This window comes from Netta rufina, assembly GCF_964035555.1.
Source record: "Netta rufina genome assembly, chromosome: Z".
NCBI lineage: Eukaryota > Metazoa > Chordata > Aves > Anseriformes > Anatidae > Netta > Netta rufina.
The window spans coordinates 36376328-36398120 of NC_140126.1; the positions used below are offsets into that span (position 1 = coordinate 36376328).

General features: G+C 35.8%; 1 protein-coding gene across 1 annotated transcript in view; it reads right to left on the reverse strand.

The window, feature by feature from the left end:
- PRUNE2 (prune homolog 2 with BCH domain) overlaps positions 1 to 21793 on the reverse strand; it is a gene marked incomplete at both ends in the record, with an annotated part of 135167 nt that overhangs the window by 99355 nt on the left and 14019 nt on the right. The window contains 3 exons of the mRNA XM_084304662.1: positions 1965 to 2128; positions 3651 to 3853; positions 5009 to 5113. Of these exons, the coding sequence (XP_084160788.1) occupies positions 1965 to 2128; positions 3651 to 3853; positions 5009 to 5113 (472 nt within the window). The remainder of the gene's footprint in view (positions 1 to 1964; positions 2129 to 3650; positions 3854 to 5008; positions 5114 to 21793) is intronic.

The following is a 21793-nucleotide window of genomic DNA, read 5'->3' on the forward strand; positions in this document are numbered from 1 at the left end:
CTACGCCCATGCAGTGCCACCAGAAATTGTGGCTGCCTGTTAAAATGAGAGGCATCTGGCCTCTACACATGCATTCATCAGTACTAAAACAGCCACCCATCCTTACAGACTATGATATATGGTCCTGGTGTTTCCTATGCTCACAGGTAAGTTGAATATCAAAAGGTATACTTCATGGACATGGACTTTGACAAAAGGACATAATATACACAGAGGAACACAAAAACTAGACCTGGGCAGGTCATACTTTATCTCTTATTTTCAGACTTTGTAGTTTGATCTACCATCTACATACATTGATTTTTATATTTTTTTTTTTACTGTCAAAATCAGTAATGGGATTCAGTGACTTTTATAAATTTGGAATGAAAGGTCCTTAAGTACCAAAGCCATTTTCTATTTTCGGAGAGACACAAAAGGACTTGCTGTATTGCTTAGTGTGCTATACACAAACTGCATTACTGGGAGAAATAGAAAAGCACAAAGTCGTAAGAAGACCTGTAGTTACTTAGGCTTTGTCAATCACTTGTCATTCTGTTTAAGAGAAGGTACACTGGCCCCCCTGTATCCACCAAATTCTGCAAATACTCACTACTGAATAAAATAATTAAAATTTACTTTCTGATTTAAAAAACAAAGAAACAAAAAGCTACCATATCCCTTAAAACTGGAAGTGTTACCTCTAACACAAACACTTTCAATATTTGTCTAATAAAAGCACTTTATTTTAATTTGGATGCAAACATGAGAGCCAAAACACATGGATGCTTACAGTCATGTATTACTTACATGTGTTCTTGTTGATTATTCAGAGCACTACCTCCTGACTCTTTCCACCACCAAACAGGTAGCCTGAGAGACTCCCAAAAGCCTATTTCTGTTTCTGCCTCCAGAATCAATTATTATACTTGGTGATTTGCCTAGATTTCCTGGACAGCTACTCAACAGAAATTTGGATCTTAAAAAAAATAAAATTCATGGCAGGTTTACTAGAGCTGATTAACATGGAAAGGTTCTTTAAAAGCTGGCTAAATTTAGTGTTCCTGTTAGAACTTCTTTCACAGAAACATAAAAAAAGATTACATTTTGTAATTTTTCAGAACACGCTCGTTATATTTGCTATCATAGGGATCAATATAATGACAAGGGAAGACCTCACTAGCTTCTGAAAGTATAGGCAAGATTTCATAATCCTCATTAAACATTCCCTTTGATTTCTTAAAGGGCATTTAACATTCAAATGTCAATTAAAACCTAAAATCTTTAAAAAATATTAAATAACATTAAAATTGTTTAACTTAAGAATAGAATTCAGTTCTTGCCAACTCCAGCTTTATTTTATACGAAAGAATCCTGCTGCAGCAAATAAACTGAGGAAACTAATGCAAATGATAACTATGAAGACAGAAATGAAAATACTTGTGATTATTCAATTCCCATCCTTCGTACTCTACTGGGCATATGATACTAAAGATAAGGAGAGTATAATGAAGATTTGGTTATGGCACCTTTAAGCAGCAGCAGTTTTGCATCATACCATTAAAACATCATTTTACAAAGAGGTACCACCATCGGGAGAAGCTTTAACATGTAAATATTAGATTCCAACCCACATTACTGTCCACAGACAGGCAGCTCTGAGCTGCCAGCACTGCACAGCCCCTGGAACTGAAGAACTGCACAGCTTTTCCAGCTACCCAGCTGGTGTGTCGACAGCTCCATTTAATATTCTTGTCTAGTGATACAGCAAAGACCTCTCATGCCTATTTTTAAATGCACATTTTTAATATTCAATATAATGTTACTCTTTAACAAACTCTTTACTCCCTGCTTCTTTTATGAAGCTTCCCGTGGTCTTTAAAGGGATTGTTAACCAAAGAATGGATCACACTCTTTCTGCATGAGCAGATTCAGAAACACTCCATTAAACCTTTCAGTATTTAATATAAAGAGTAATCTCTCACCTCTGAGGAGATAAGCCAGTTGCTGAGTGATTAACTCTGGTGCCTCTTGAAGAATCTCTTTTACTACTAAAGAGGAAGAAGACGTTTGTAAATCCAGGCTGCCATCACATTGCTCATCTGGAGTGATGACTTTGACAATAGCTGATTCCAAACTTTTGTCCTCGCTACCATGCAAATTTAAAAAAAATAAAATGTTTATTTTTCTTTCTAGCCACTGAGACAACCCAACAAAACAGTGCAAAAAACTTTAAAAAAGACTCTGGACTGTAACACTGCTGTCACTGCCCTAAGTCTGCTATGAAGCCAAAAAATGCCACAATCAAGTCCTAAAACTGTAATTTCAAAAATGAAGAGCTCACAGTGGTATTACTACTTGATATATCACTAAGACTTCACTGTTTACATTTCTATTATCAAAATCTTTAAATCTGGTAAATCTGGAAAAAATATTCCTACATGTATTGAAAATATCAACTCCTTATAAAGGGGAGATTTGGGAATTTCACCACTGAATAATTTGGCAATTTGCAAAAGATCTTTATTTTAGATTTAAACACTTTGTGTTCTGGCTTTTAGTAGTAATAACAAAGCCAAACTACGTTTATTAACACAAAATAATAGTCATAATTCTTTAGAAGAAAGAAACACAGGAGGGGACAGTAGCAAAAAGCAAATATTATGGATAATTTTCTTTGAGAAAGTCAGCAATGTACCAAGTTGCCTGCAGTTTTTAGAGAATCAATAGGAGATTTATACATATTTCTCATTTCAGATTTGCCATACTTTTATTCTAGTCTACAAACACCTCAGAGTAGGATGGGGCTGTTTTATTTTTATTTCCCAAATAGTTCTGCTATAGCACACAGGAAGCATGTTATTTATCTTAAATGAGGTTCTAAAGAGAGCTAGAAGCAAATAACATTCTTCACTGTGGGCAAGACAGGCAGACCACTATAAAGCAGCTCTCTATGCTCACCACGGGCTTATAAAGTTTCTCTCTTAAGGACGGGTATATAGAATATGGTTTCCCACAGAGCAACTCTGAGCCTCTGGCACTGAGGAAATTTTAAGAAAAAAGCTGTGAAGGAATTCCATGATCTCTATATGGCTGTGAAATTATTGATTATGTAAAAGCAGAATCTGATCTGTTCCTAGTAGTATTTGTAACAGCTACTATTCCGCGCTTAGCTTTACGTGAAGCTAATGCTGCCTGTAGAGTAAATGTCTCAGACTTCTGTCTATCTTCAGTAGGATCTTAACAGTACGTGGGCAATTGTTGTGTCCATCCCCATATCAATATGAGGGCTTTAATTCCCTCAGTGAAAGCTAACTAAGAAAAAGAAAAAAATCTCATCTCTTATTTGCCGGTCACAGGAAACCTCAGGACTATTTAAACAAAATTAAGATATCTAGTCTAAGCTGTGTGAAAATACAAGGTATTAAAAAAAAAAAAAAAAAAAAGAAAAGAAAAAAGAAAAAAAACTTCAATAGTGATGGAAAAACAAAAAGCAACTACGTCATCACATGTATTGGGCATAATGGGAGAGAAAATGTACTTTAAATTCCTTTTTTTTTTCTGTGCTAACATAGCGATGTAAATAGGAATTCGGGAAAAAAATGTAAAATATAATTTTCAAAACAGCTCTAACCCAAGTAAGACATCTTGTTGTATCTAAAATGCAATACCTTGTCAGCATGTTGCTGTTTATAAGTGTTAAAGACAATTTCCCTTCAGCATTCAGTTGGTGCAAATTGATTTCATCTCGGAAGATGTGGAATGACTCCGGGATATTCAGCTCTTCCAATATAAATCTTGTCTCTGTGAAGTAGCTGAAGTCTTTTCTTGGTATGTTCAACACCGGTAGGCAAAGAACATCAGGAGGACTGACCTGTAACATATACGTGCATTTGTCAGAGTTGAATGAAATAAGACTTGATTTTTATTAGAGATATGTTTTAACAGACTGAGCATTTAGAAACAATTTGAATTTTTCTGTTTATTTTTTGTCCTTTTACTTCATTCTTTATAAATCACTTTTTATTTTTATTTTATTATTAATTCTTATGTGCAGAATTGTTAATTCTGCAGAATTAATTCTCCTGCAGAATTGTTTTGGAAACTAGAAAGGAAAAAAAAAGATGTACACTTTTAAAAATCTCACAAGTTTTTCAGGAAAAAAAATGCATTCTTAAAATACTGTAAATGCAAATTGACAATGTTTTAAGTCATGGAAGCCCAGCTTAAAGCCTTGATAAATCTAATCTAACTCTGCCTTTCAAACTTGACTGATTTTGCATTTGTGACATCGGGTGGGGATGAATAGCTATCAAAATCTACATTCAGGCAATATGATTTACTTCTCTAAATAAACTCCTGATTGTATGGAATTCAGCAGGATATAACCTGTTCAATCAGGGCCTGGAAGTCATCCCCTTCATTTAATGAGGCTTCTCACAAAATGGGGAGAAGATCTTAAATATAATATAATTTGACTGCGATTGTTAAGATATCAAATTCTTCAGGTCATTTCCTAAAACTGTCTTTTACAACGTGCACATACAATGCTAAGCATAACATGATCACAATGAGTATGGACTTACAAAAGCAACTTTCAAAACAAATAGTAAAAAAAAAAAAAATAAAAAAAAAATCCCTCTTTACTCCTATGAATCAACAACCTAATAAAAGCAGTCACCTAAAGCTCTCTAATTTATATTGCAGATTTGTGGATGTAATCCATTCCAGCACAGAAAATATCTGCAGAAAATCTGTGCACTGCTTAAATCAAATGTAACTGATACCTAGACCAAGTGATGGCAATTACACAGGGGTGATATTTTGCTGCTATTGAATAAACCACCTAATACTGTCTCATTAATTTTTGTAGAGAAAGAAATTTAGATTCTCTTTAAAAATCTCACCTCTGATTATGACAAAGCCATTGTCCAGAATAATGTCTTTATGATATGTTTTAATCGATCTAACAGTATGAAATCTGCAAGCTGTAGCAAATGAGTTAAGATCCCTCTGTTTTTCTCATTACCTTGTCTAGGAAGTAGGCATAGGCCAGAGCAGAAATAAGAGAGTCCAAATCACAGGATTTATTTCCAAGAACAACATGGACTTTCTCCAGGTGCTTGCTCCTGTTCTGTAACACAACAGAAGATATTTGCAATGAGTAACAATGAAAAGAAAAAGCAAAGCCCAGTCACCAACACACTTCAAAAGACGCATTAAACATCCAGCTGGTGTCCTTAGCTGGAACACTTTCCACCATTTGCTCAAGGAATGCACTTACTGTGAGATCAGACATGTTTCCTTGGCTTTTTTGCTCCCAAGAAAGCCAAAGAAATTTGGGTCTTGTAAGAAACCTAAGTCAGAACCTGAGGAGTAACCTGATAGAGCTTCAGTTAGCAGCAAAGTAGCAGATAAGCAGCATCATGTATACGTGGAAAAATCCCTTGAAAACAACTGACATCTCATAAGAAAAGCAGTTGCAAAAAGAGTGGAAATACACTCAGAAAGCTATACACATCAAGTTCTATTTTCTTCCCCTATTTTGCTTGTCTGAAATCAGTAACTAGACAAAGTTACTGATCAGAGTCAGTTCTAAAGAGTCAGGCTCTCATGTTCACTCTTTAGAAGCTAGACAGACTATATGAATCACTCAGGTCTTCCAGTTCTCACTGTCAACAGGAACTGAGTCTGTTCTGCATTTAATAACATTAGGAGCTTTCCAAACACAAGGAAGAGAAAGGCTACAACAACTGCAGAAAAGAAAAATATTGCAAGGAAGTGTCTATCTTCTTTGTAAACAAATACACAAAGTGAAAGATGTTTTTCTCTTGTACACATCACAACGTCAATCTAGCTATACCGAAACATGGTATTTTTTATAATTTTATAATAAAAGCTAATTTCGAAGTTATGCTTCTTAATTTAAGAAACCTATCTGACTGACACTAAAGTAGATAGCTCAGAGCCAAATATATGTAATCAAACATTGTTTGTGTTATTTTCTGAAGGCTGATGTACTTTTTGTTATTTTGAATTAGGATTCAGCATTTTATTAAGCTAAATTTTAATCTTTCAATAGAAGGATATAATTAATATATTACCCCAAATAACTACAACCATGCAATTTTTTTTTAAACTAACCTTTCTTCTCTTTGTCGTATCTTACCTTTAGTTGAATCTAAGGAAGAGACTCTGTTCTCTTTCCACTGTATGGAACACTGCCACCAAAATATCTATGAATAATAAATCCAGGACAACTATTCTCCATTCCTCATGTATTGGGAAATAAACTACGTAAGACAGACAGCTTTCTGGAGAGGACAGTGTTTGGAATAGGTATGTTCATTTAAGCTGTATGCCTTCACCAGCAGTAAACCCTGTTTCCTTCTTTCTTTCGTGTGCTTATTGTCACACTGTCTTTGTCAGCATACATTTCTCACTGATCTGTCACCCTAAAGAATGAAAATCAAGTTCATGAATTCAAGCTTTTCTTTTTCTTCTTTAAGTATTATTCAGTGTATACAGGTCTTTTATTCTGTGAAGAAGTCTTTTTCTTCAGCTTCCTCAAAACAAACAATATAGCCTAGACAAAGTAGGAAATGAACTGACAAATTGATTATTAAATCTAAAAAAATTACTCACCCCTAGGAGTGAGTGTAAACAACACAGAACAGTATCATATGTGTTGAAAATTTTTATATCTACATATTCTCTACCTATAAAATGATTTGCTTCCTGTTGCTCATATTCCACAAAATATTATCTCATATACAACTGCCAAGGACACTCAACAGCGATCTGAGTTTCAGTGGTGAAAATCAGCCCTATTCTTCAGGCACATTACTGTTTCGTTTTGAAAAATTAAGAAATTTTTGGTGTTGTCTTTAGGATTTGTGATGTAGCACACCCAAGCACTGAAATCTGCACACATTTTTATGTCTCCCAGGTTAGCAGTAGCTTTGTTATAGTGGTACACTGCAGTTCTAAAACAGCAGAAAATTGTGTGAGAATTGTCAAAGATGGAAAATGTCTTTGTCTTCGCAGCTTAAAGAAGATTTAACATAAATAAGTAAATAACTAATATTTGTGAAGCCTACATCTGAAGAAATGAGGAAAGCACTGCTCTGAAGGGAGCACAGTACAGAAAGAAAGCTCTGGAGACCACCTCTCCTCTATGACCCAAACAGGTCAAATAGTCATCCAATGACTGATTTTTATATTTTAACTCCAGCAAACCAAAATTTCATCAACACAAATGAACCAGAACAAACAGTAGAAGGACAGGCCATTTCTTCAACCTGTTTTCAAGAGCTTAACAAGAACTCAGAGATACAGCCTTTGAGCTGGGATTTTAATACGACAGTAGGAAGACTATCAGCAAGAGGGTGCATTTGTTGGACAGGCTGTTAACACACTGCATCTCTGAACAACCACTGGCTTCCAGAATATTTCTGCCTTAAACACTCAGGTATGCAGTAGAGATATCTTACAAGCTACTGCCAACTCTTTCCCAAAGGAAAGGGAATGAAAACACAAATTTCTGAAGGAGTTCAGGGTGTTCTGTTGCACATCACCTTTCTCACGTCTCTCCAGAGAGGATATTTTTTTGTTTCATCAGTTACAGTCAGTTATTTTAATTACATTACTTTTCCCTACAAAAGGACCTGTTCACTTACACAAAACTACACTACTTCACTCCCTAATCTCTCATTTGTGGCTTTTAGCAAACTGTTTCTGAAATGGGCTTTTTCTAATAGAATAGGAAACCTATTCCACTAATGTTAAAATACAAAGTGAACCTGCAAGCTGTTTTATATTAAATAAAGAATAAAAATCCCTCCTTTATTTCTTAAATTATCCCAAATTACTGAAAAATATATATATACACATTTGTGTATGTGTGTACTTTCCCCTCTCCTTTCACAAAAGGAAATTTAATTTCTAGATACTAACTTCTTTTTTTTCATGCTTTAAAATACTGCAGCTATTGCATTATGATGAGTGAATGATCTTATTTGGATTTGATTTTTTTATTTTTTTCTGCTAGACGGTGGGCAAGAGAAGCCTCAGTAATCATTTGCTCTTTGTTCATCAAGCAGCAGCTCTCAGTAAACTTATATTCTTATCATATTTGATAAAAATGCGTTCTTATTAAAGGAAGCTCATTCAAATTTGTATTTCACAGATTTTAAGGTTAAATTGGCCAGAGCAAAACATGAAAGAAAGTCTGGACTTCATATTATGATGATGTAAGACAGACACATTGATAAAAGAGAAATAATAAAATAAATTGATATTAATGAAATTTTAGAATAAGTTTGGCCACTTAGTTCTACCTGTAGTTCAGGTAATACATAAGTGGAGCATAGCGTTTGAGAGCTGCCACATGCAAAACTGACCAGGCCTATGGGGAAGCACATAAGCAGGTGCATGCTCTCCCTTACCACTGTCAGTACATTAATCTTGAATTACCTACCTTCCCATTCCCCTGTGATTACTACTAAAATAATTCAGTGATAGAAAGAGATCACACATCATCTGTATCACACATAACCTATTCACATGGATAACATTTCCTACTCCAAGTATCTCCATTATTTGAACTGGGTATTCCTCCAATGCCAGAATCACAGGCAATGTTTTCACATCCTATTAGATTACTCAGACAACTAGATAGCATCTTCCCCATCCTATTATTTCAACGTAAGAAACCTTCTTGTACTAACTGCACAGATACTTTATCAAGAGCCTAGTGACAACCGTAGGGTTATGCTAGTGCAGGTTTAATACCATTATAACCAGTACTGAACAGACAATCTCAGATCTGTACATCAGGTAAAAGATCAGCTTGGTCAAACTGCAACTGATATAAAAATCAACACTACTGCAGACATTTATCTTAGCATAAATGGGTGCTGTCTACCAATTCTGTACATAGGACCATGAAAGCAACTTTTTTTAACCCTCGGTCTGATTTTCAGAATCTTCAAAGTTGTAGAAGTCACTGCTTCCTCAGCTAATTCTTATTTGCAAAAAGACATCACCATCTATGGATAAAACAAATCAGTCTTCGGGAAATAACCAAGTCTTGCCGTCTATAACCACTGCATAGCTTGCTATAGATTTTAAAGACATTAAAACCTATTGAGAAGGAGGATACTGATAGAAGTGAATCTGTATGAAGAGGAATAATAGAAGACATTGTTCCAAAACCATTTTCATATTGATTAAAATGAGATCAATGGAACTCAAAACAATCTTTTTCATCCTTCATTGCTTAAATATGAAATTATCCAAAATAATACAAGCAGAACACTGCACAAAACAATTCTTCTCTAAGATATTCTGCCTTCTTTGTATAATAGGAACAAAAATATACTATCCCCCTCAACTCTCACATCAACTGATAGTTTTCAAAGAATATATAAAAGAAATGGCCTTATGTAGCTCAGGTAACATCTTCAATTCTGACAGATGTGTTGCAAAGTTTGCTCTGTTAAGTTGGTAGCATCTCTTCTGAGGCTGTATCCTCAGTTTCCACAGCTGGTTGTGGTTCAGGAACAAACATGTAACTAGTAAAAGCTTATGTCTGTTGTGACATGATTTACTGTTGTGGTTTTGTTTGTTTGTTTGTTTTCCCCCTAAGAAATCAAGGAATAACATACTTCCCTTGACAATCCCCGTATGCTTTTTTTAAATAACAGAAATATATTAAAGTACACCCTCTCAGCTTCTAAGACTGCTTCCTTTTCTGTCATCTTAGCCATAATTAGTTTGCATAGCCTGCTGTTCGTCAACCATCTAGGAGAAACATAGGTACATGGATGGAATGCTTCCTCTTCCAGGTCAGCAAAATTTCTGACATGGTCTGTCTTGCCAAGAAAAGACACTAGCAGAGAAGCCCACAATCAGGCAGGAGAAGCTTTAGATTCATAAACTCTGAGGCTTAGCTGCAATAGGACTGTGAAAAGTGATCGAAGCGATTCCTGCAGCTACCACAGAGTGGAATCATGAACATTCAACCTCCCGAAGAATTCAAACGTTTAAGAGGTCAATGATAAAACGCGAACTAATAAATTAAACTATAAAGGACACCTCCAATCTCTTACCATCGATGGGTTTTTCTTCAGTTTTATTAAAGGTAAATTTTAAAAGGCATAAACATCATCTGTCTAGGATAAACTGAATTAAAGAAGTGATGTGTCATTCTCAGATGGTATCAGTCAGGGTAACTAAATTCCAATCAGACATGCACAGATCAACATTCACTTATGCTCAAAAAAAAGTGATTTACAAGCATTAAGCTATTTCTGTAATCTGTAAGAGATCACTTCTGATACTTTGTTACAGTGAAGCAAGTCTGGCACCTCCCCAGTTTTGTCTTTAATCACATACAAACATCAGCACGGCAACTCTATTCATATATATTTGTAGTCAAAAATATCATTTTTTTGGTTATTACCTGCACCAAACTGCTGACTCATTCAAAACTGCTGCATATGCTGGTGATCAAGTTTGCAAAAACTTTGGCTAGTATATATTGGTACAGTAATTCATCAAATTACACTACCTCAGTCAAAAAAACATTACCTTCTGTTTTTCTGTGTTAAAATGGTTAAAACGGAAGGTGAAACCATCTTGCAAGTTAAGAAATCCTGGAAGTTTTTTATGGTATTACCAGGAACCCCTAAAAAAGGCTTGCTGCGTCGAGGCAATTATAAAAAAAAAAAAAAAAAGTTTCTTCTTTTCCCTCCTCTTCACACACACACAGCTTTGCTTTCTGAGCCACTATTTTGTTTTTGCCTCAAATCTCACTGGATCTTCTGTCCTTCAACTGCAATAAGATCACTGCATTTTGCTGCATGGGATGATGGTGCAGTAACTGTCAAGTGTCATTTCTCTGAAAGAATTCTCAACAGAAGCATATAAATAAAGAAGAAGCTGTACAGTCTAGTGCAGCTAACATTATACTGCTAGTATAGTATCAGGCACAACTCTGAAAACTGCTTCAGCCCTTTTGCTAAAGCACTGATACGGGAGTACGGCTGCAGAAACATACTGAGCTTTCCTGGAGATGCATGGGGAAAAGCCTAGATACGAGGACCAATATTCCAACTGAGAGTTGGGCTCTTTTGCTTACCCAAGAGGAGATCTGTACCTATTCGGTAGCTTCGGAATTGTACCTCCAACTGAGAGGTACATTAGCCATTTCAGAGTACATCCTGCATTTGCCTCATAATATCAGGCAGTATTATACCTCCGTTGGCCTGAGGGTTTTTAAGTTGATTGTCCTTCTCTGTTGTCAAAGAAATGGCTTTAAGCCAAGACAAAGTCAATTTAGTATTTTATGCCAAGTTCAAGTTACTTTAATATTTCATAAGCCTCTTCATAAGAAAGCTTTATACAGGCCTGGAAAAAAAAAAAAAAAAAAAAAAAAAAAGTCTGTCATCCCTTTAAGTCTTTTGCTGTCTCTTATTTTTGAGAACAGAAGAAAAACTATTATATTTCTTTACCCCTGCAATATCACACTTATCAACTACAGTGTACAAGTTACTGTAATAATTATATAATTGATTCTTCCTTAAGGAACATGATTTAAAAGATAAATACCAAGCATGCCATATTTTAATCATTACCTGTTGAATCAGTATTGTATAACATTGCTTTACTTATGAATGTAAAAAATAGATTTCACAAGAAACATCAATCCTACTGGCAGAATAAAATATAATAAAAGAAAAGGGCAATTGTATAAATCTAGACTATCTTCTTTTGTGGGGGAGATACTGACTTACAAAGAAAAATAGTGGAAGGGTCATAAAAATTCAATGCTACCCTCAGGAAAGGATGATCAGTTATGATATTGGTATTTAATAAGATAAAGATATTTAAATTAAAGACAACGAATAATGACTAGCAAAAGGTCTTCACACCTTAGTTTTCCTGCACGTACAACTTATCTGAAGCCTAGACACATAAAACTTACCACATCTTGCCTGCACTGCTATCTCTGATGGCAACTACACTATACACAGAAGCTGAACATAGCCTTGGTGAACAATCATTTCTGGTCTTTTGAAGTTAATACTTTAAATGCCATATTTAAGAGTCAAGAACTCCCTAAATAGTTTTATTTTAAAAAGTGTCATATCCCAGAATCAAACCATTCCATAGGAAATAATCCTTCAAAATTTATAATGGACATGAGGCAGGATAACTATCTGGTATACCAGCCAGGGAAGAAAGTCCTGACCCTAAATCATTCCTGGAATCTCCACAAGACATGAGTGCCCTTTTCCAGTCATTTCTAATCAAGAATTGGCACAGACAGCTATTGCTGCTGAGAATTCAGTTCAATATTGCTGCATCACCAACAAGCTCTGATTTGCTATTCTGCAGACAAACTCCACACTGTAAAACAACAAATTCCTACCAAGAGGAAACATCTACCATCTTCATTTTGAATTAATTTTATAGAATATGTCTGCTTGCAAGTCTGCGTTGCCTTTTCTTGAAATACCTTCAGACTTATTTAACACACATTATAGAATCACAGAATATTCTGCATTGGAAGGTACCCACGAGGATCTAACTCCTGGCCTCACACTTGACCATCCAAAAATCAGACCATGTGTCTGAGATCATTGTCCAAACACTTCCTGAACTCCGGTGGTCTCAGTGCTGTGACCACTGCCCTGGGGAGCCTGTCCCAGTGCCCGACCCCCCTCTGGGTGCAGACCCTTTCCCTAACCCCCAGCCTGACCCTCCCCTGTCCCAGCTCCATGCCGTTCCCTCGGGTCCTGTCGCTGTCCCCAGAGAGCAGAGCTCAGTGCCTGCCCCTCCGCTCCCCTCGTGAGGGAGCTGCAGGCCGCCATGAGGCCTCCCCTCAGCCTGCTCTGCTCGGGGCTGAGCAAACCAAGGGGCCTCAGCTGCTCCTCATATGTGTTGCCCTCTAGACCCTAGTACCTGATGCACCCCAGGGTATAGCTGGCCCTTTTAGCTGCCAGGGCATGCTGCTGGCTCACGTTCAACTTGCTGTCAACCAAAACCCCCAGATCCCTCTCTGCAGGGCTGCTCTCCAGCATCTCATCCCCCAGTCTGTAAATATAGCCATGGTTGCTCCATCCCAGGTGCAGAATCCAGCACTTGACCTTGTTAAACTTCATACCATCATGTTTTCTAAGCTTTACACGTCCACACTCTCTTGCTTCTTAAGTTTTTATTTTTAGGAACAGCTTTCAAGACATCATTTGTACTGAATTACAGTAGTACCCAATAGTACCTGGCTTTCAAACTGGAAATCCCATGATCAAATACATTTTGGAAACAACTTTGCCAGCACATGTTTTGATCCCAGTTTTGCTGTTACATGAAGATAAAACAAGCACCATCAAGTCAGACAGATATTAAATATACTTTGTCTTAGGGAATTAAAGATACCTACAGTTTTATAAGATTAAAAAGGTGAGGAGGGGAAAAACTTATCCAAATGACCTTAGACTCAACAAAGGTATCACATTGCCTTTCCTGCCAAGAAAAAACAGGATATACTCTAGTATGGGAAGGGAACATGTTTCCAGCAGAATGATTATTTAAGCCTGATTCAGCAGCACTTCAACAGCCTGTCAATAAGATTCCCTATCAAAGAGCTTACTTAAGTAAAAATCAAAGTTCTCCTCTTCCTTTTATGCTACGCTAATTTGAACAGCAAATGAGTTGTGTTCTACATGATTGGTGTTCTTACCTAGTGACTGCATATCAGCAACACAGCATACCACAATTCAGCTTTGCAAAAGAACATACTCCGTTCATATTCCAGGTTATCTTTAATTTCTAAAGCCAGTCACAGCATGCCTTTAAAGTTTCAGGTCAAGTTACATGATTCCTCTTCCTGCTCTTTCCCAACTCAACACGCAAAGGTGAGATTGAGTTGCCTATCGCTTTACAAAACTAGATAGCACTCATCCCCTTCAGGAGCTTTTGGGATACAAGTGCCCCCTGAGACAGCAAAAAGAAGTGAAGAAGTAAGGAGCACATTCACCTGAGATGAGTACTCCTGACACATTAATTTACTTGGCTCTGTGGTGTGCCAGAAGGTGACTGGCAGCAATAATTTCCTATGCCATGCCCTGCAGAAGTTGAATGAATTGTAGAGAGCAATGAGAAAGTCTGTTGAAGAAGAAAGGCATGAGATGGTTTAGTGGGGACTGTTAGTGTTAGGTCAGAGGTTGGACTCGATGATCTTGAGGTCTCTTCCAACCTAGAAATTCTGTGATTATGTGATCTCAAACTCAAATAATGCAGTTCATGCACCTGCCTCTGATGCACTTGACATCTGAACCTCATAGTGACAAAGAGCCTTAACTACTTCTCTGCAATAAGGGAGGTAACTTTCGAAATTACAATATATTTACCAAAAATTAGGAAGCACTTGAACACTGTGCTGCACACAGCCTTTGAAGCTGAACTTCATTTTTCTTGGTTAGTGTAACACTCAGGTGACAAGCACCAAACTGAACAGAGAAGACAACATCCTGAACTGAGACAACAGCCTGCATAAATTGAATAGGTGATCATATGAGACCGAATTTTGTGTGTTTATATGAATAACACAAACAGTTTTTCCTTTGTTCTTTTCAGTTTTTGTTTGTTTGTTTGTTTTTATTTGTAACTTTGCAACCTCTGTTTCTTCTAAATTTTCATCAGTGTGGTATAGATAAGATTTGTGACTGTATTGCACTTTAACACACAAACATTATGCAGTTACATTTTCACATCTTCATTTTGTTTTAGGCCATCTGTGTAAATTTGTTTCTTCTATTCCTCATGAACTACATTTTAAGTAATTCAGGTAGATCACATTAATAGCAATATCATAGACACCATTTTCTCATCAGTGACTACTAAAATACATTGCACACATTCAGCTGGGAGAGAAAAATCATAGATGGAAGAGATGATCAGGAGGTCAAAGTAACAATCAATTTTGCTTTTAGATTCAATAGTTCAATGGATTTTTAACGTGCCATAATTCTAAAATTTCTTCAGCTTTTTCTCCACTCTCTGAGAAGACTGCCTCAGAAAGAAACATTTTTTTTGTTCCTTTATTTTTTTTAAATATCACTACCATTTTAGTTGTTATTTCTTTTTCCCCATTAAAAGTCAGAAACAAGTCAACTGCACCCCTCTGCTGTCCTTTATGCCTGCTGCAAACACCATTCCCCAAAATAATTTTTCCAAAAGTCTTATCACTGGCAGTTTCTCTTTCCATGACAGAATTCTCTCATTATAATAAGCCTGATTCCAGGTGTCTTTGTGAGAGAGATGTCAGGTGGGTTTGCTGCAGAAGTTGAGCACAGATTACAAATTATTTTGCAACATTGTGCTTATTAATGAAATAACAACGTGCTAAGAAATCAATGCTCAAAATAAAACTGTCATTTGATTTTACAAAACAATCTATTTTCTCACTTGGAATGTTACAAAAAAAAGAAACATACGGCCCATTCTGAGACACCACTACCTTTATACTCACACAGCAATTGGTTATATCCATACTGTATAGATCCTTGAATCACCCTCAGAGTACTAGTATCAGATCCATAGATAACTTGCATATGAGCAACAGAAAATGCATAATTATATTCTCACATTAATTTTAATATTCTTCCGCTTTTCAGCACATGCCTGGTCACTAACAAATTTAGAACATGGATTCATCCACCATATATGGATGACACAAAAACACAAGAAATGGATGTCATTTGTTTAGAATCCTAGATAAAAATAAGTTAGGCTGAGTTCAGGCTTGGGACAGAAGGGATATGGTATCTTTTGTAGCCATATGCAAATATGTAATTCATACATCAGAAAACTCCATGACCACTCCTCTTTCTGTAATTGTTTGGGCCGTGTCTGACTTTCCAGTCTGCTCATGAAATCCAAATGCTCATTAACAGAGTGACTCACTGAGAACTACTTGGAGCAGTCTGAAAACAGCTTGATGGATTTGTTTCATCAAGCAAACCCGTTCAAGTGTTCCCCATGGCACAACCAAAAAGGCCTAACCCAGCACAGGTTGATCTTAGAACTTCACACATGCTGAGGAGGCAGGGTTCTCTGCCAACATGCTCTCTTTTGGATTGACAGTCTTCAGCCAGAGAAGAATCAGTGTAAAAATGTAGTGCTGGTGTCTCCAAAGTCAAACACATCAGATTCATGCGCCAATGCTGCATTTCATTCCATTTCATCAGCTAATGCAAGTGCACTTCTTCAGAAGTCAATAATCTTTGACATATCATGTATTTTGCCTTTTCTGCATTCCACATTCCTTTGCACATTCTTCTTGTGATGGTAAGAAGCCTCTACAGAGCTTTTCAAATTGCTCTTAGATGACAAAGTATGTTTCAGCATAGATGTTACACAAAGTATTTTCTGATTCAGACTTCCCCATCTATCCTTGAAGCATTAAGAAGTACTTCAAACATATTTCCTTGATACCATTTGGCTCATTGCAGATTTTTGCTGTATTTTAAGCACACTATTGAATGCATTAAATAACCTCATAATCACATTTAAAGGCTTAGTGATCTAGTGCCACCAATGTACTAAAATATATGATAACAAATGCAGTCAGCATTTTCCATACCATATGCTTGTAAATGTTATTCTGCAGGGAACCAATTAAAACTATGGAAAAATTGGAACACAGACATATGGAACAAAACAAAGCAACTTATCTTGTCACCATGGTGCTTGCTCAGTACATCGATTAGGGAATGGTGATATAGGACAAACAAACGCCACTTTAATTAAAGTGTGCTGAAAGGCAATAAACAGTAGCAATCTAAAACATTCGTTTTTGCTGTGCTGATGTTAGTTTTTGTGCTAATGAGACAGAAGAGAAAAAACACACTCCTGTACAAAAAAAAAATCCACAAATGTTCACATTTGAAGAAATGTAACACTAGCATTAATTTATTGACAATTTTCTTCTACTAGCATTCAATGAGAAAAAGACAAAAACTGAAAAGAGACGTTTGGGTTTCAGGGAAATAATTTAAATACTGCTAAGTATAAAAGAATTTTCAGGAAAAAAAAAAAAAAAAGAACCTAAAGCATTTATCTCTTAAATGTCTTTCCACAAGTACATCAAGGTACAGTATAAGACAGTACATCAAGGGAACCACTGAATCTAATCCTTGCATTAGACAATGCAATTGACAATTGTAAAAAAAAAAAACAAAACAAAACAACAAAAAAAAACAAACTGGAAGAAATAACTATAACTTTGAAAAATATTCTCCAGAGGAAATAAAAAGTTATGAGAAAGTGGAATCACCATTGCCTCCCAGGCCTGGGGCAAGCCTGGAAATATCTACAGGAGGGAGGATGCTCAAATCTACATTTGCCTTGTTTCTTGTACTGCAGAATAACTCTCAGGTTCCACAGAGCACCACAGTGCTCACTAAAAAGCTTTTTTTTTTTTTTTTTTTTAAAAAAAAGTAACAACATAAAGATTGCATATTTTAAGTGAAGATCATGTCTTACTACTATTGTACAGTGCCAGTGACATCTTGAACTAACTTACAGATGACACTGCAAATAATATGTATGGTGATGATTATCACAGCCTCTCTGAACCTCAGCTCCATTTCACATTGGTCTGCTTTCACATAGAGTATGCGTGTGTCTAAGCAGCTAGGACAGTTAGTACAGAACCAAAGGAACAAGTGATATTAATTTTACTGGTCATCAAGTAAATGATCTAGCACTGCCAAGAGCTGTCAAGAACTGCAACATAATAAACAAACTTTCTCACATAGAGTAATAGGCTGATTGTCATTGTATCTATCAACCCCATACACTATCTAAACAGAGGCAAGAGCTTCTATAATGGTAAACAGTATATTGACTAAAGACAAGACTATTTGGTACAATTCAATTTTGTCTTGTAAAAGGTATTTAGCATAGCAAAGAATAGAAATACTCTACAGAAGTAGAGAGTAAATATTATTAAAGATAATCTTCATGGTAAACACATCAACTATTGCTTTAAAGTATGGAATATAATAGACAAAATCATTTAAAGTCTAATTTAAAAGTCAATTGAAGACTTGTCTGTATTACAAAGCTATAAAACTTTTTTTTTTTTTTTTTTTTTTTTTTAAGATATGTTATACCATTCATTTCTGTTGAAAAAGTTGGGTAAGCATAAACAAAATACAAGAACAAGGAACCCACCTGTGATAGATATATTTTGTTTATGGTTTGGCTCAATTTCACCCATTTTGATTAAAGCTTTTCACAATGGATTATTTCAGAATTTTATTAAGGAAGAAATAATAGAAATAAGTAGACAAACTAACATGTGAAGAGACACTAATGACAGATTAAGCAAGACTCTACTTCTTCATTTACAGTTTTGCTGAACGTACAAAAGAATCCTCTCAGTTAACAGCAAGGTGAACAAGTCATCATTCACCCTATATGTGCCCTAGCTAATTCAAAAGACAACAAATATTTTGGAAAAATATATGATTATGACAAACAAAATAACTACATTGATATTTCAACTGTAATTTTTAATTGACAGTTTCCAAAGATGATGTATGATGTACTGTATGTATGATGTACTTTTCATTTATGGAGAATACTGATAGCTTCAGCCCACACAGGGATTTGCTTGATTTTCCTGAACCTTCAAGCTCTAGGTTTTCAACTGAAGAAGATACTGTTAGAAAAAGCAGCATCCATTGATTTCTCTGTCTGCTGTAGTTGAGAACAAAGGGTTCAAAGGTAAGGAGAGAAATGTAAGCTATCAAAAAACAATCTGCTTCCTCTCAGGCTGATATCTTAAATCCATAAAATCATGGAGCTCTAAATTTGCAAAGTGACTCTTAAGCAAAAAAAAAATAATAAAAAAAATAAAATAAAAAAAATCAGAGAGCAGAACAACCCTCACAGGCCACATCTTGCACAGAAAGAAGTTCTTAAATCTAACTAAATGAATAAATAAAATTTAAAGTAATAGACAAAAACAAACGAAAAATTAGGTATATGAAAGAGACCAATGCAAGCCAAAATATCTGATGCAGCAGCCAGACCCATTTACTACTTGCGTAGTATAAGAGCACTGATGGGGCATTTAGAGCATGCTCATAATTAAACCATACATCAGTAACCAGCAACACAACATACTCCATCAAATGGACATTCAGTATGTACCAGTAAGATAATTTCTGTGCTCCTACTTATGAAGATGCTGCAACAAATGAACCAGAATTCTTTCCTACTCAAGGTGTTCAAGGTGTTAAAAAAATAAACATCCGTCACCCTTGGAAGTATTGACAAGCATCCAGTTAGACACTTGTCAGAACAGGAACAGTGGTAATACACTTTAAGTTAGAAACTGCTGATGATTTCATGGCAGTACATTGGAAGGTCACTCTCTGTTCTCAATCTACTATTTCTTTAGCTCATGATTTCTGCTTAGTTAATTACATAAAACTCAGCAGATCGGAACACCATTACACAGCATTTTACATAGACTAAGTATTTTAAACTGAAACAAGAGGAGTAACTATGAGTAGCTTTCCTATCCTTATATGGGAAGCATGTGCAGGGCATGCATTGCTGTTGAAAGGATATCTGTTCAGCATTAATGGAATTAGGAAAGTCTATTAAAAAGAAGCAGGGCATAATTCTTTCCTTTCTTTTAACAGCTCAGTAAGAACTGTATTTTTTCTCCAGATCAGTCAAAGAGGAGCTCATAAGCTATAGCGGCAAAATATTTTTATACAGTCTTATAAGAACATTTCATCTCTGGCTTTAGATGGAGTTCATATATACAAATACCAACATATACTTTCCACTTCAGAATTAAAAAAGAACATCAGATCTTGAACAAACATACTGACTTAGAAAAGATTTGAGATATTCCACTACCTGATCACTGAAACAGATCAGTCAGCTGCTTACATTTATATAAGGACCAAACTGCAGAGGCTTTGTGATTTGAGTCATCTATTACTGGCAGAGAAATACATGAGAATCAAATTTTGAGAATGAGGTCTACTGACAAAAATAGTCTATTAAGGCTATCAAAGGAGATCTACATCCCCATGCTGAAGTCATGTGAATGCAGCATTCCTGTGATTTTAAAGCCAGCGTTACAAAAATACATCGTAATAACTGCTGTTACTTTGAGGAACCACGATGCTAACAATTACTGTATCTTAGTGTTCCAATTAAAATAAAATTAGAAGGTTTGATTTATATTTGTTTCATTAAAAATAGTGTGTAAGATATACACATAGCAACATAAACTCATGCTTTAACACAAGCATGGCATAAAATACCTGTTCTGCTATGAAGTGTATATTGTGAAGGATTTGAGCTACTTAGCATGCTTAAGTTAACATTAGCAAGAGAAACTGATACTTTTTACTTTGATTTCAGGCAGTCTGTGAAGTCAGTTAATATACAAAGTGATAGTAGTGCTTAATATTAGCACCATGAGTGATGACAAGGGGGAAGTTTATAAGTCTACACCAAGCTGCTCCTCATGAATGGTGTTCTCTTTTCAGGTATGCTTCAGCATAAAAAACAAACAAACAAACATTCAAAAAACATAGTAGAAAATATTGAAATGACAATCTCTTAACTAATATGAAACTCCCAGAAAAAAAAAAAAAAATTAGATCTGGAGGGGGGGGGGTGCTGAATACTTTCTAGATTTCAGGACACAGAAGACAGATATCATTCCTGTCCTTCATTCATCCTGGCTAAACGATACTAATGACAGCCAGTAGACAAAAATTAAATAAGCAGAGACTCCACATATATTCTCTGAAAGACAAGGGAGAAAAATGCTGGAAGGGGAAAGCAACACATTTCAGAAATTCTATCTGAACTAAGCATAGCTGTAATGGTAAGGATTTCCCAGGCATTGTAAGTGATTTTTTTTTTTGCCTTTTTTTTTTTTTTAAATATAACTTAAGTGCAACTGACTCTCCAAACACCACAGACCTGATGCTAATACCAATCACAGCTCAACCTGAACCCCAAATAAAAGCAAAGTTGCAGAAACAGCATGAAGCTTAGCAGCTTTCTCGAAGAGTGTTACTATGTTTCTCCTATTTCCTTCAAAACATTTTTGCTTGTGTCAGAGAGCACTAAGGTGTGTTAGTGGAAATAAGGTGATTTACTTACTCAATTTTTTATTATTGCTCTTGGTAAAAAAAAAAAAAAAAAAAGTAATACTTTGTCCTTTCTTTGAACTTTACTGTATGAACAATTATTTAGCCAAGCTCCCATCTCCAGATTATTGAAAATATTGACTTAACTTTAAATTTCTAAATGTCCCTCACTATTTTAAAATATTCCCACATTTTGTGGTTTTGAGGATATATAGATTACTGTGAGGAAAAGAAACAAACCTAACATATTTGTGATGACATGATGTTACTGTAACCTCTACAAAGAGTGGTTTTACTGTGAAGTCAAAAGGCAAAGACTGTTAAATTATGGATGCAGATGTGCCCAGAGGTATGACCTCTGACATTCTCAGGTACATAAGGTGGTTAAGCTCAGAGGAACAGAATGTCTGTGTATCTTCAAGACACTATTTAATAGTCCAGAATATAAGAGAATTACTGCCCTAGAAGTTTATAAAGCTTTCAGTACGAGGCATAATTGCTTAGGAATTAACATTCCCTACTGAAGCTGTGTACAAACAGCAAGGGATCCTGTTTTCCATCCCCACCTCAAGGATTGCAAGGTCTATGGTCAGTCCCTCTATGTTTGCTCT